The 11,066-nt window shown below is 31.1% G+C and overlaps 1 protein-coding gene across 1 annotated transcript; it reads right to left on the minus strand.

Moving 5' to 3' along the window:
• Positions 1 to 220: 220 nt before the first annotated feature.
• On the minus strand, positions 221 to 2,870 carry LOC134265444 (cytochrome P450 26A1-like). The gene is made up of 4 exons (XM_062747649.1): positions 2,823 to 2,870; positions 2,535 to 2,670; positions 1,141 to 1,598; positions 221 to 857 (listed from the first exon to the last, which is right to left on the minus strand). Exons 1-4 carry the CDS (start codon positions 2,868 to 2,870, stop codon positions 522 to 524), a joined length of 978 nt encoding a protein of 325 aa, XP_062603633.1. The 3' UTR covers positions 221 to 521.
• Positions 2,871 to 11,066: the final 8,196 nt, after the last annotated feature.

The raw sequence follows: 11,066 nt of genomic DNA on the forward strand, positions 1-11,066 counted from the left end.
CGCAGCATAATCAAGATCTACTGCAAAAATCACTTCAAAATTTCAAAAACTCCGCCCTTTCTTTTTTTTCATCTGAAGGCACCAAAAAAAATAAATAAATAAATAAATAAAATCAAAAAAAATGAACACTTCGTATGTTAAAAACATTTGATTTTAATTTTTTCTTATATTTTTCATTATTGTATCAATAAATTAGAAAATAAAACCAATATATACAGAATAAAATACACATAAAAAAATATAAATATAACACCGGGTTTTAATGTACGTAGCAATTCTTGATTGGGATTTACAGACAATGTTTTTACGACTTATTATCAAAATTAATAAATACAAGAATGTTCAAAATGGCCTGTGGAGAATTTAAATCCAACAATCTAATGTTCTGGACACATTTTTCGACGCACATACTTTTCGTGACACAAACTATCAAACATAGCAATTGTTCATTTAAAAGAAATAAATAGTAGTCGGATTTTTTTTGCGACCAAAATTGAGAAACCTGGGCTATTTACTTGTCTTTATTCCTTATTATACTCTCGTTGATTGAAACTGCACATAAGTTTGTTTTTTGGTCGAGGTGTTGGCATGGCAACCATTTCCGGATTGGGTTCCGATAATGTCCAGTTACACTGCTGACACAATTTGATTATGAACAGTTTTAAAATTAGATGCGCATATCCTTTTCCGGGACATCTCCGAGGTCCACTGGCGAATGGAAAGAAGGATATCTTAGAAGAATCGGCCTGCATCCATCGGTCAGGGTTAAAGGTTAAAGGGTCATCCAAATTACTGTCCAGTTCGTGTGTGTCTCGAATTCCAAGAACCACCGTCCAACCTTCAGGAATAGTGTATCCCTGGAAAAAATTAAAGTAAGAATTTTTAATATTAATACTCCTTTATAATAATCATTTGAATAAAATTAAATAACCAGTAAAGAAACAAAATAATTTACTTTTGCTATATGTTTTTTTTTTATGTATGAAAAAGAAAACGATGTAAACAACGAAATAATAGAATATTTATCTAAGTTGTATTTGGCTAAAAAATAGATTTCAGGAAATTTGTTTATAGATTTTTTTTAGCTTAAAGTCTTTGATTTAAAAGAGAAAAAAAACAAAAATCCTTTCCCAGACGTACCTCGAGTTCAAAGGTCTTTAAGACTCTCCTGTAAGCCCCGCCCACCGCCGGAGTCACCCGAAGTAGTTCTTTGTAAACACAATCCAAATATGGAAGTTTGCTGAAGATTTCTGCCGTAACCTCTACCTCGCTATTGTTATTTTCTTCGGGAGGAGCTAAAAGGTCAACGTTCGATAGTTCTTGTCGAAGCTTTTCAAGAACTTCTGGATGTTTGGATAAATGGATAAGTGCACACATGGCCGACGTACTGGTCGTCTCTCCAGCATTAAATATCAGTTCAAAAATGCCATTTAACAAATCGTCATTGTCAAATTCTGAATTTTGAGATTTGCAGAATTTTTCCAGTACAGCTGGAAACTGTTGCGAACAGCTCTTTCCATCTTCCTTTATTCTCTTTAAGAACAAATTCTTTAGTTCCTCTTTTGCCTTGCACGCCTGAAATAAAAAAAATCCCAATGCTTATTTTATTTAAATATGGATCTACACACAATTAAGATTTCTCTAACATTATACAATGTACATCAATGTCCTTAATTATTTTCTTCAGTATCAACAATGGTCATTAACCCCAAGTCAGTAACCGTGCATCTCATCCACAGAGTTCAATCACTTAGCAAGAGTACGCCTATTTTAAATAAAAATACTACAAAGCTATGCGTGAGTAACAGCATTTGTGACGTCATTTCATTCATAATTTTGCAGACCAGGCAAAGATGAACTTAGATTCAACTCCTGCCCGCTTCAAGACCTCTTACACCTACGTCACTAAGAGCGACGGGAGGACGAAGGGGTGAATGACCAAAATTTGGCCCACTGACTGTAAGGTTAAAATACCTAGTTTGTTTATTTCCGCGTACGTTCCTCAGTTAACTAGGTCAACCTTTGATTTGACAATTTTTGATAATATAGAAAATTATGTAAAAGAGACAAAAACGACGAAAAATGAAAATAGAACAGAACAGAAATATTAATTTAAAAGAAATATTCAAGCACTCTTAAAAATATAAATAATTGAAGATGAAGTTATAGTCTTACCTTATAAAAGCCAAATCCAGGTATATTAATCGGCAAAGTGAAGAGGTTGTTAGTGATATCATGATAAAGTGTCCGTATCTTTCTTCTTTCATCTTTAGGCATATCCATACTGACTAAGAAAGTAGAAGCTAACTCTAAAAACAGAGAGTGGCAGTCGGCAAAAATCTCAATGGACGACTTGCGGCACCATTCATAAATACGTCCAGTCAAAAAGTCAGAGACCATGGGTAAATTTTGGTCAAAAAATCCCGGAGACAGACATTTTAGAAGTTGCATTTTTTTCTCTGCATGCACTTGGCCTGTGGATGAAGAGAGGGAATTTTTCCCTAGAATTTTCCACACCGAAGTTGGGTAAGCACATTGGAGAAGTTTGTTTTCGGCTGCAAATAATTTTTCCAGGTTTTTCTTTCCTGATATGCGAATTGTTGGTCTTCCAAACAAGTGCGTCTTGTAAATATTGCCATGCTCTTTTCTTTTCTCCTCAAAGAATTTTGCCTGGAAAAAAGATACAAGAAAACTTGATTATAACAATTTTATTTATTGTTGTGAAAAAGCAATTCTATGATAATTACACTAAACAAATGTGGTTAGAATTATTGTATTCAACAAATTTAATAAATAATAAATTATTGAAAATGTAATTTTACCTTTTTATGAAGGAATTGCAAAGACTCTCCTAAAATCGGAATGCCCATCCGTCCTGGAGGTAACTTCTTACCACACCCTTTGTACTGATTTAAATACTTATATAAAAGCACGCAGATAGACAGAATCAGAAAAATTTCTAACATTTTTATTTAATTTATAAAATCTTTAGAAGTATTCTGAAACTAGGAGTTCTCTGTAAGTATTGAAAATACAGGTTTGAAGCAAGCGACTTTATAACATGTCGCAGATTACGAAGTCATGTCACGTGACTACGAAAGGCGAACGACCGAGACACGAAGTACGCGGCGCATTCTTTTTCTTATATCACAGAAAATTACTTTATCTACAAATCGATTGATCAGTGAGGTTAACAAAATATAGGGTAAGCGGCCATATATTCCCCTTACCTCTGATATACGTATCTTTAAAGGTTGCATGATATATCTTGAATATAGAATCTTTTGATCAGTAACACTTAATATTCAAAGGAAATATATATTTATTTTTTTTTAACCCATTTTTATTTTCATTGCTGCAATGAATTATAAAGGTGATTCTTTCACATTTAAGGAGAGCAATTCCTATAAATCATGCAAGGAAAAATTTCAAAATAAAGAATTTTGGATTTTTTTCCTTTTTTTTTATATGAAAACAAATCTGTCCGATGTTCTTTATAATATAAACTTTGCACGTATTATAACAGTGATAAGAATAGTGAATTTCATTTAGTTTTAATGATGTACTTTTGAACATTAGAGGAGTGTCTTTCTATCACTTATATTTTGACAGTAAGTGTACATATATATGTCAACTGTTTTCACCTGGCAGTTTAGTCGCTTTTTAAAATTAGGCTGTGGTAAAAAAGAAAAAAAAAAGTAAAAATTAATGTTGTCATTAATTTAACTGTGTGATTCATTTGTAATTGCAATTAATTTTTGGAAAAGAACCACATCCAGAGGGTTATTTTTCAACTTAAAAAGTACTATTTTTATTAAACGATACAAGCAGTTTTTTTTTTCTTCCAACCGACCTACCCCCCCCCCCCCCTCTTCAAGAAGCTGAGGATAATTTGGTGAAAATATAACAGACAAGGAAAATATACGATCTTTTTAACGTTTATCCTTAAACAAGGATGATCGACTCTTGTGCAACAGCCTAAAATATTACGATGATATTACTAGAATTTATATAGACATTTTAAAGAGGTTTTCCTAAAAAATGAAGAAAATATAAAACGAGCCAGGAACAAGCAAAACAAGCCAGAAAATTGTACACAGTTATGTACGTTTAGGGATATCCGCTCCAGCTAGAAAGGTTAACTCTTAAATTTATTTATATTTCAAAAAGTTTCAAAATGAATCTTAAAATAAAAAAAAAAATTATGCAAAAATTTTCATTTTATGAATCTCATCGTGTCTAATGAGACAATGAAATTCATGAAATCCCCATAGAAATGTTAAAAACCCACTTTGAAAGAAATCACATTTCCATATTAATCTAGCTATAGATATATTGCTTTGAGAAATCAGAGACATTTTTTTTAATTATTGACAGCCTAGTTTTCGGAAACTGAGAATCAGAACTACCTTAAATAAAAAAAAAAATAACTTCATTTGTACTATGAGTCGTAAAGGAAAACGTAAAGACGCGGTTGTTTAATTACTGTAATCAATTACCTAGGAAAACCCCGCCAGCATTATTTATTTATGAAAGGTTACAGAAATATAGGGATCACGGTCAACAATAAAGACCTGGTTCTTTGCCGAACATCAGAGGTCAGTGTGTAACTGGGTCGGGTCATTAAATCAATGGTATCGATTAATTTTCTCCATTCATATTCTGTATTGCTTATATGATCGGCAGATATAGTCTAAAACTGGGTTAGGGTGTTTAAACCAATTTCAATTTACCTCTTTCGATTAAATATTTGTTTAATGCAAAAGAAGTGCAATAAATTGATCAGTGTACAGAAATGATCAAACTGCACATGCTAAGCTACCCATCAATCTAATTGAAAGTTTCATTTTCAAGTCGAGTGGTTCTTGAAAAGGTTTTTGAAGAATTTTCTTTTTAAAAAATCACTGTAAAACTTTTATACCTTAAAGTTGCCAATACATGCTCCAGGGGTCATAATTTGAGCAATCTTGAATTTACAATTCCATAGAAAGCTTCCACATACATTGAACGTTTCACTGTTTTGGGTAGTTCTTAAGATTTTAAGAAGATTTTTCTCATGTATTTTAGAGTAAAACCTAAATCCACTTTTGTTCATCATCCATACGTTAGGGACCATGATATAAATAATTGAGAATCTACACTTCCTCAGAGAGGTTCCGCACAAATCTAGCATCTTATGGTCAAGATTTAATATTTGTTACACTAACACTCCATCAGAAGGTCTCATCATTTCTCCAGAAGTTATGTTGGAACATCTAGAATCTCAGAAGGCTTCCACCAAAGTTTCACCTTTTCTGGACCAGTGGTTAATAAGAATATGATTGTAAAGAGGTTTCTCACAAATTTCAATGCTAACCTCCTATATACTTTTTTAATGCCCAAGTTACCCCCCCCCCCGGGTCATGAATACATTTGAAACTACATACTACCTTAGAAAGCTCCCAACATTAGTTTCAACTTTTTAAATTTCTGGCCAGGTTTTTGTCGAGAAGATTTTTTTTACGATGCCAGTTTCTTTTTGCCTCTTCTTGATTATCTCCTCTAGGAAGGAGGCTTGGTCCTCAAGTTTACAGGCAGACGGACTATGGTGGTCAGAAAACTTATTTGAGTTCAGATAATCTTTAAATTAAAAGATATCTGAAAGCATACCTTGGGCATAATTATTCCTGACCTTATGACTTTGACCTTCAATTTTGAAAAAAAAATGATCATGACAAATTATTTACAACCATTGATCAAATAGGGTTATCATATTTCAGTTGTTCTTTGTTCAGTTATTTCACGATTTATGACCTCGGACGATAACATTTGACTTTAGCCTTCTTAAAAAATGGACCTTGGTTATGACTTTAATATAACAGCTTGTTCTATGACTTTGTGTGTTATGTATGACCAGGCATTCCTTAAGGTGCCAAAATTTTTACCTTTTAATATAAATCTACTTTTGTAAACTTTAATCTTGGTTGAACGCTTACCATTGTTGGTGCTAAGTATTTCATGATTCACATGTATATTCTTTACAAGTTAAATTGATGCAAAGCATCAAATCGGCCGCAAACGAAATATTTAGCATTAAAGATTTTTTTTTTTTTTTACAATTTTCAAAGTGTCCATGCAAGGAAAGCGCGTCAAGATATTCAAGGGTGAAATAGTTGAATCATTTTTATTTTAGGCTGTCTTCAAAGCAAAATAAATAATTAAATGAAATTAAAACAAATAGACATTTTACGCATTTGCTTATAAATAGATTCATCAATGTTAAACAGGTCAGCGATAAATGATAAGAATTTATTGTCATCAAAATGAAGATGTAGGTCTCTCAAGATGAACCACGTGCCGATACCCTCGATCTTGGTCACGTGATAATGCCCATAAATGGCTAAGGCCGCAATGCAAAATGTAGAAAAATGTCTTTGTATTTAATATGCAGCTCTAGAGCATGTTCAAAACAATATTTACTGGTTGAATTTTTTTTTTAATAATTTTTATTCACCATGTACTTTTACACTTCATTATTATCCGGAAAATCATGACGATTTCCTTTCATATCTTATACACTCCCAGGCTGGGGAGTATCTATTGTAAACTCTCTTAACAAAACAATAAATTACCAATTATCTGATTAGAAATGATAATTAAATTGAAACATAGTATCAGCAATGAATAATTAGTTTAAAGCAATTTTTAAAAATATTTTACTCATGATTTCTACTTTTTTATCATTTGAGAAATGTTTCTCTGACCTAATGAAAAATAACGTCTCATTTCCCCATGTGCACTTTCTAACACAATCACAAATAGATCGGCCGCTGCTGCGGCCGATAATGACAAGAACTTTCTCGAGCAGTTCTGCCTTGACCTTGTTCTTGTGAAAAATTATGAATATTTAGTGCAAGTTATTTCATATTTCATGCATGCATATTTCTTATGACAAGAAATTCTTTTGGCACCATTATTTTTGATTCATTTACTTTGATCTTGTCGTTTGTACTGGATTTGAGAAACTTTTAAACTTTGGCATTGAACTGTCACACAAAGACATCAGTGTTTTCCCAAAACATCTGTTTTTCATAAGGAGGAAACTCCTTTAAATAAATTGTACATAAACTTTTTGAATAAAAAAAATGGACTCATTTCCTTTAAACAAAATGAAAAGCAGTTATTAAACGCTCATTAAATCAATCAAATGTCCTACCTTCACAAAGAATTTTTGGTAGCTGTTGCATTGATTAAATTAAAACGTAATATTTAGAAACACTATAAGCCAAACTTGAGTATAAATTTATTCTTACGTAAAGTTAAAAAAACCTTTTGAATTAGTGACATGTCAATTGAATACACGAAAGGTGATTATTTAAAGCATATGTTTTCATTCTTATTTGACACAATTAAATCATTAGGAGTTTTAAGTTCATTTCGTTTTCTCGGTTTATTACGATGACGTCTCTTTATGTTGCATGGAGAATGCGAATAATTTTTTAAGGGAAACTATGCAGGGAAAGCAAATATGCAGCATTTCATTTCCTACGTATTAAAAAGATGTTTTCCCTATTAACGAAAACTTTAATTTTTGGCTATATATAAAAGACACTCGATTCCAATATAACTATTCACAAATAACTACTTGACTGTAATCACGTGAAATATGAAAGCCATAGCTCCAAACAATCAAAATTTATGGGCAATATTAAAGTTTTTTTTTTAGGAAAAATAAACGAACAGGTCAATAACTAGATTTACACGTATCTTCTATTGAGGGACCATAATAGTATCTTTCTATAAGCTAGCCAATGAAATTTTTAAAATTCAAATAGATTGTTCATGAGAAAAACTATATTATTTCTATATAACAAAGTTAACACTTGTCCATTGGACATATTTATTCCTAGCAGGTAATCCTTCATACATTTTTACATGTATTTTTTATTTATTTTTTTTTTTAAATGGTTGTGATAAAAGTCCAAATTTATTTTTTGCACCTAATGTTCTGTACCTTTTGACACTTTACCTGTCAGTTGTTAGTTGCACCTTTAGTTTTACATTTGAATACATTATTATGTTAAAGAAATGTAAATTCACGACTAGAATCTCAATATGTAGAGTTTGGTTTGTCACATATCACGTCAGCTGATGGTGTTTTAAAGAAAAGCATTAAAATGTAATTTTTCTATATGAAAGCTACTTATTCTCTTTCTCAGAATTTTTCAGAAAACAGTGCACCACACCCAACACCCCGAATTTTTTGAAGAGGTTGCTCTATATCCCACTTGTCCCATATTATTGTAACCTTTGAAAAACAAAATTTGTTGAAGAGTGCATGAATTTTTGCACTTTAAATTAAATGTACTGAAAATCTTTTTAAAAAATTCCCTCAAAAAATCCGTTTTGTAAAAGGACAACCTACATTTGGTCACAGAATATCTTTACGATAAAAAAAATCTATAAAAGAAAATAAGTTTTTTATTTTACGAGACTCCTTTTTAATTTAAAAAAAAGTACTTTGAGTTTTTCTCAATTTATTTCAAAGATTTTTTTTAAATCCAAACCATATTTTATGGAATTCCAATATGATTTAAGATATTAATTTTATTTTTAATGCTTTTCTGCTTCTCGGTGAAACACAATGAAGATAAAAATTTTAATTGATAAAAGTGTTGAAACTTTTAAAATCTGTTTAATTTCAACCTGATCAATTAAGTAGAAGTTGGGAAACATGTGAACTGCTGCAGAATTATTGTTTGCACTGCCATTTTTTGCTAAAATGGTACCTATATATATGACAACGGATTTAAATTTACACGTAGAAAAATCTAATTAACAGGATTTTTTTTAATTGCAAATTTTAATTTTAAAAAAAATGGATACGTTTGGAATCTTACACATACAAAATGTATCAGCTCTAAATTGAAATATAAGAATTTGCTGTAACAGCAGATTATCAAAATATTGATGCGAAAAGAGAAAAAGAAATCGTTACGGATGAACATGGATGAAGACTTCGGCTGACTCCCGGGGTTAAAGGCTGATGTCTGGTGTGACCCCTAGCCGATGTTTGTCAACAAAATGCCTCTTGTGCGTGACTTTTTGACTCCCCATGCTGGACTGTTGTTTTTATGTGCGGTTTGCTCGCGTAAGGATATATAAGGGCAGTGATCAGGGTGAACCCTGAAGTCACCCAATCATAATTATGTAAACAAACGCTTTATTTTAGCTTCATGAAACGATGTGTTAGGCAAAAGAAAAATCTAAAAACATTAAATCTCGGTTCATGCATAGTTCAATGTTATGTTTGGTTCAATATTTTACACATTCATTCAACTTCACAGCAAAAAGATAAGACGTGTATTGTAACCCCGAGGAAATTATTAATCCTGCGGATATTACCCAAGGTCGAGCATTGCCTGCCTCTACAAAATAGCAAGTTATATTATTATTAATTATAAACCCACTTGTTCGTTTAAAGTTGAAGTTATATTAAAAATCCTTAACGTTAGGAAATACGAAGAAAATCAATCGTTCTGAATAAAAGACAAAATTTTAAAGTCAAGGATATTGACAAATTATAGTCTTCTTTTGGCTTCATACATAAAAGATTGGCTTTGCACTTGTAATGCACTTGTAATTACAAGTGAATTATCAGCTGCTTTGTATTTAATGCTATTTTCAGAGGCATGCTTAGAGTTTAGAACGGTGTAATTAGGGAAATAAAAGAAAAAAATAAACGTTTAAAAATTAATTTGATTTAAATTGATTTCATATGTTTATTCATTTAAGCCATTCATATTCTTTGATTCGTTAATTATATATATTTCTTACTTTGATTATTTTATTTATATATATATATATATTTTTTTACTTTGTATATACAAATTAAAATCCAGAATAATATTGGTTTTATTTTAACAATGCACCCCTTTAGAAAAACAAATGGATTTAAATATCACGTGTTTTGAAAACACGTGATATGTTTATTATTTTTTTTTAGGCTTGGGATCTCTTAATTGAAATTAAATCATAGATTTTTTTTGAAAATTAAAAAGAAATATACAAGAGAAGACTAAGCCACAAAATGAAAATACTGTAGTAAGCTTCTGGCAAAAGTTTCTTTATTTTTAAAAACAGAAACATAATCGCTGACTATCTTATAAAAAAAAATTGCAATACCAACACATGTGTGTTATTGAAAGGGTATACAAGACGCATGCGATTATCTTTTTATGTGAAAAAAAATCAACAATAAACTCAGAAGTAAATTCACATTAATTACAGCTTCGGTAACTAAAACAAGGGACCTATGGGAAATATCGCTTACCGGAGAAATCTTGGCTTTCCTTTCCCCCTTAAAAAAATTTTTTGTCAATATTAAATTTTTTTTATTACTCGAATTATTTTGTAGTCTCAGACTTATCTACAGGAGCTATCACTCAATCTACAATCACCGGAATTCTGAATACGAATATGACTGATCTAAGCCGCACCATAACCCCGGTGGACAAAATTCACATATACTGTATAGGGGGAAAATAACTCGCGGTGTTAATTTTCGCTATATTCACGGTGTTCATGGATCCGTGAATTCAAGAAACAGTGAATAAGTTTTCAATAGGTATAGATAAGGGAGGAAACTTTAATCATATACCAAATCCGCGAATTCAAGAAACCGTGATTGTGTCAAAGAAGAGGAAAACGTGAAAATTACAACCCGTGAAATTAATCCCCTATACAGTAGTGTCACCAAGATATTTTAGAACTTAAAATTTTTTATATACATATGAATATCGACACTTCAATTTTTCATACTCATTTTACCCATCCTAGCCTGTTTCATTGTAAACTTATATATTTATATTAAAAGTAATTAAGGCAATTGAAGTATTTAAATGAGGAATTTGAAAGAATTTTATGTTTTTATTTGCAAGATCCTTCATTCTTATTATTACGACCAAGTTTTGTAGAGAAATTTACATTTTCTTCCTGAATGCTTGACATCCCTTGTATAAATGTACGTTATCCTAGTTTTATTCAGTTTAATTAAAATAAGATGTTCTGAATCCGCTACCGGTAAC

The sequence above is a fragment of the Saccostrea cucullata genome, unplaced genomic scaffold, assembly GCF_032062105.1.
Source record: "Saccostrea cucullata isolate Sc308-1 unplaced genomic scaffold, CSIRO_AGI_Scuc_v1 ctg970, whole genome shotgun sequence".
In the NCBI taxonomy this organism is placed as follows: Eukaryota; Metazoa; Mollusca; class Bivalvia; order Ostreida; family Ostreidae; genus Saccostrea; species Saccostrea cuccullata.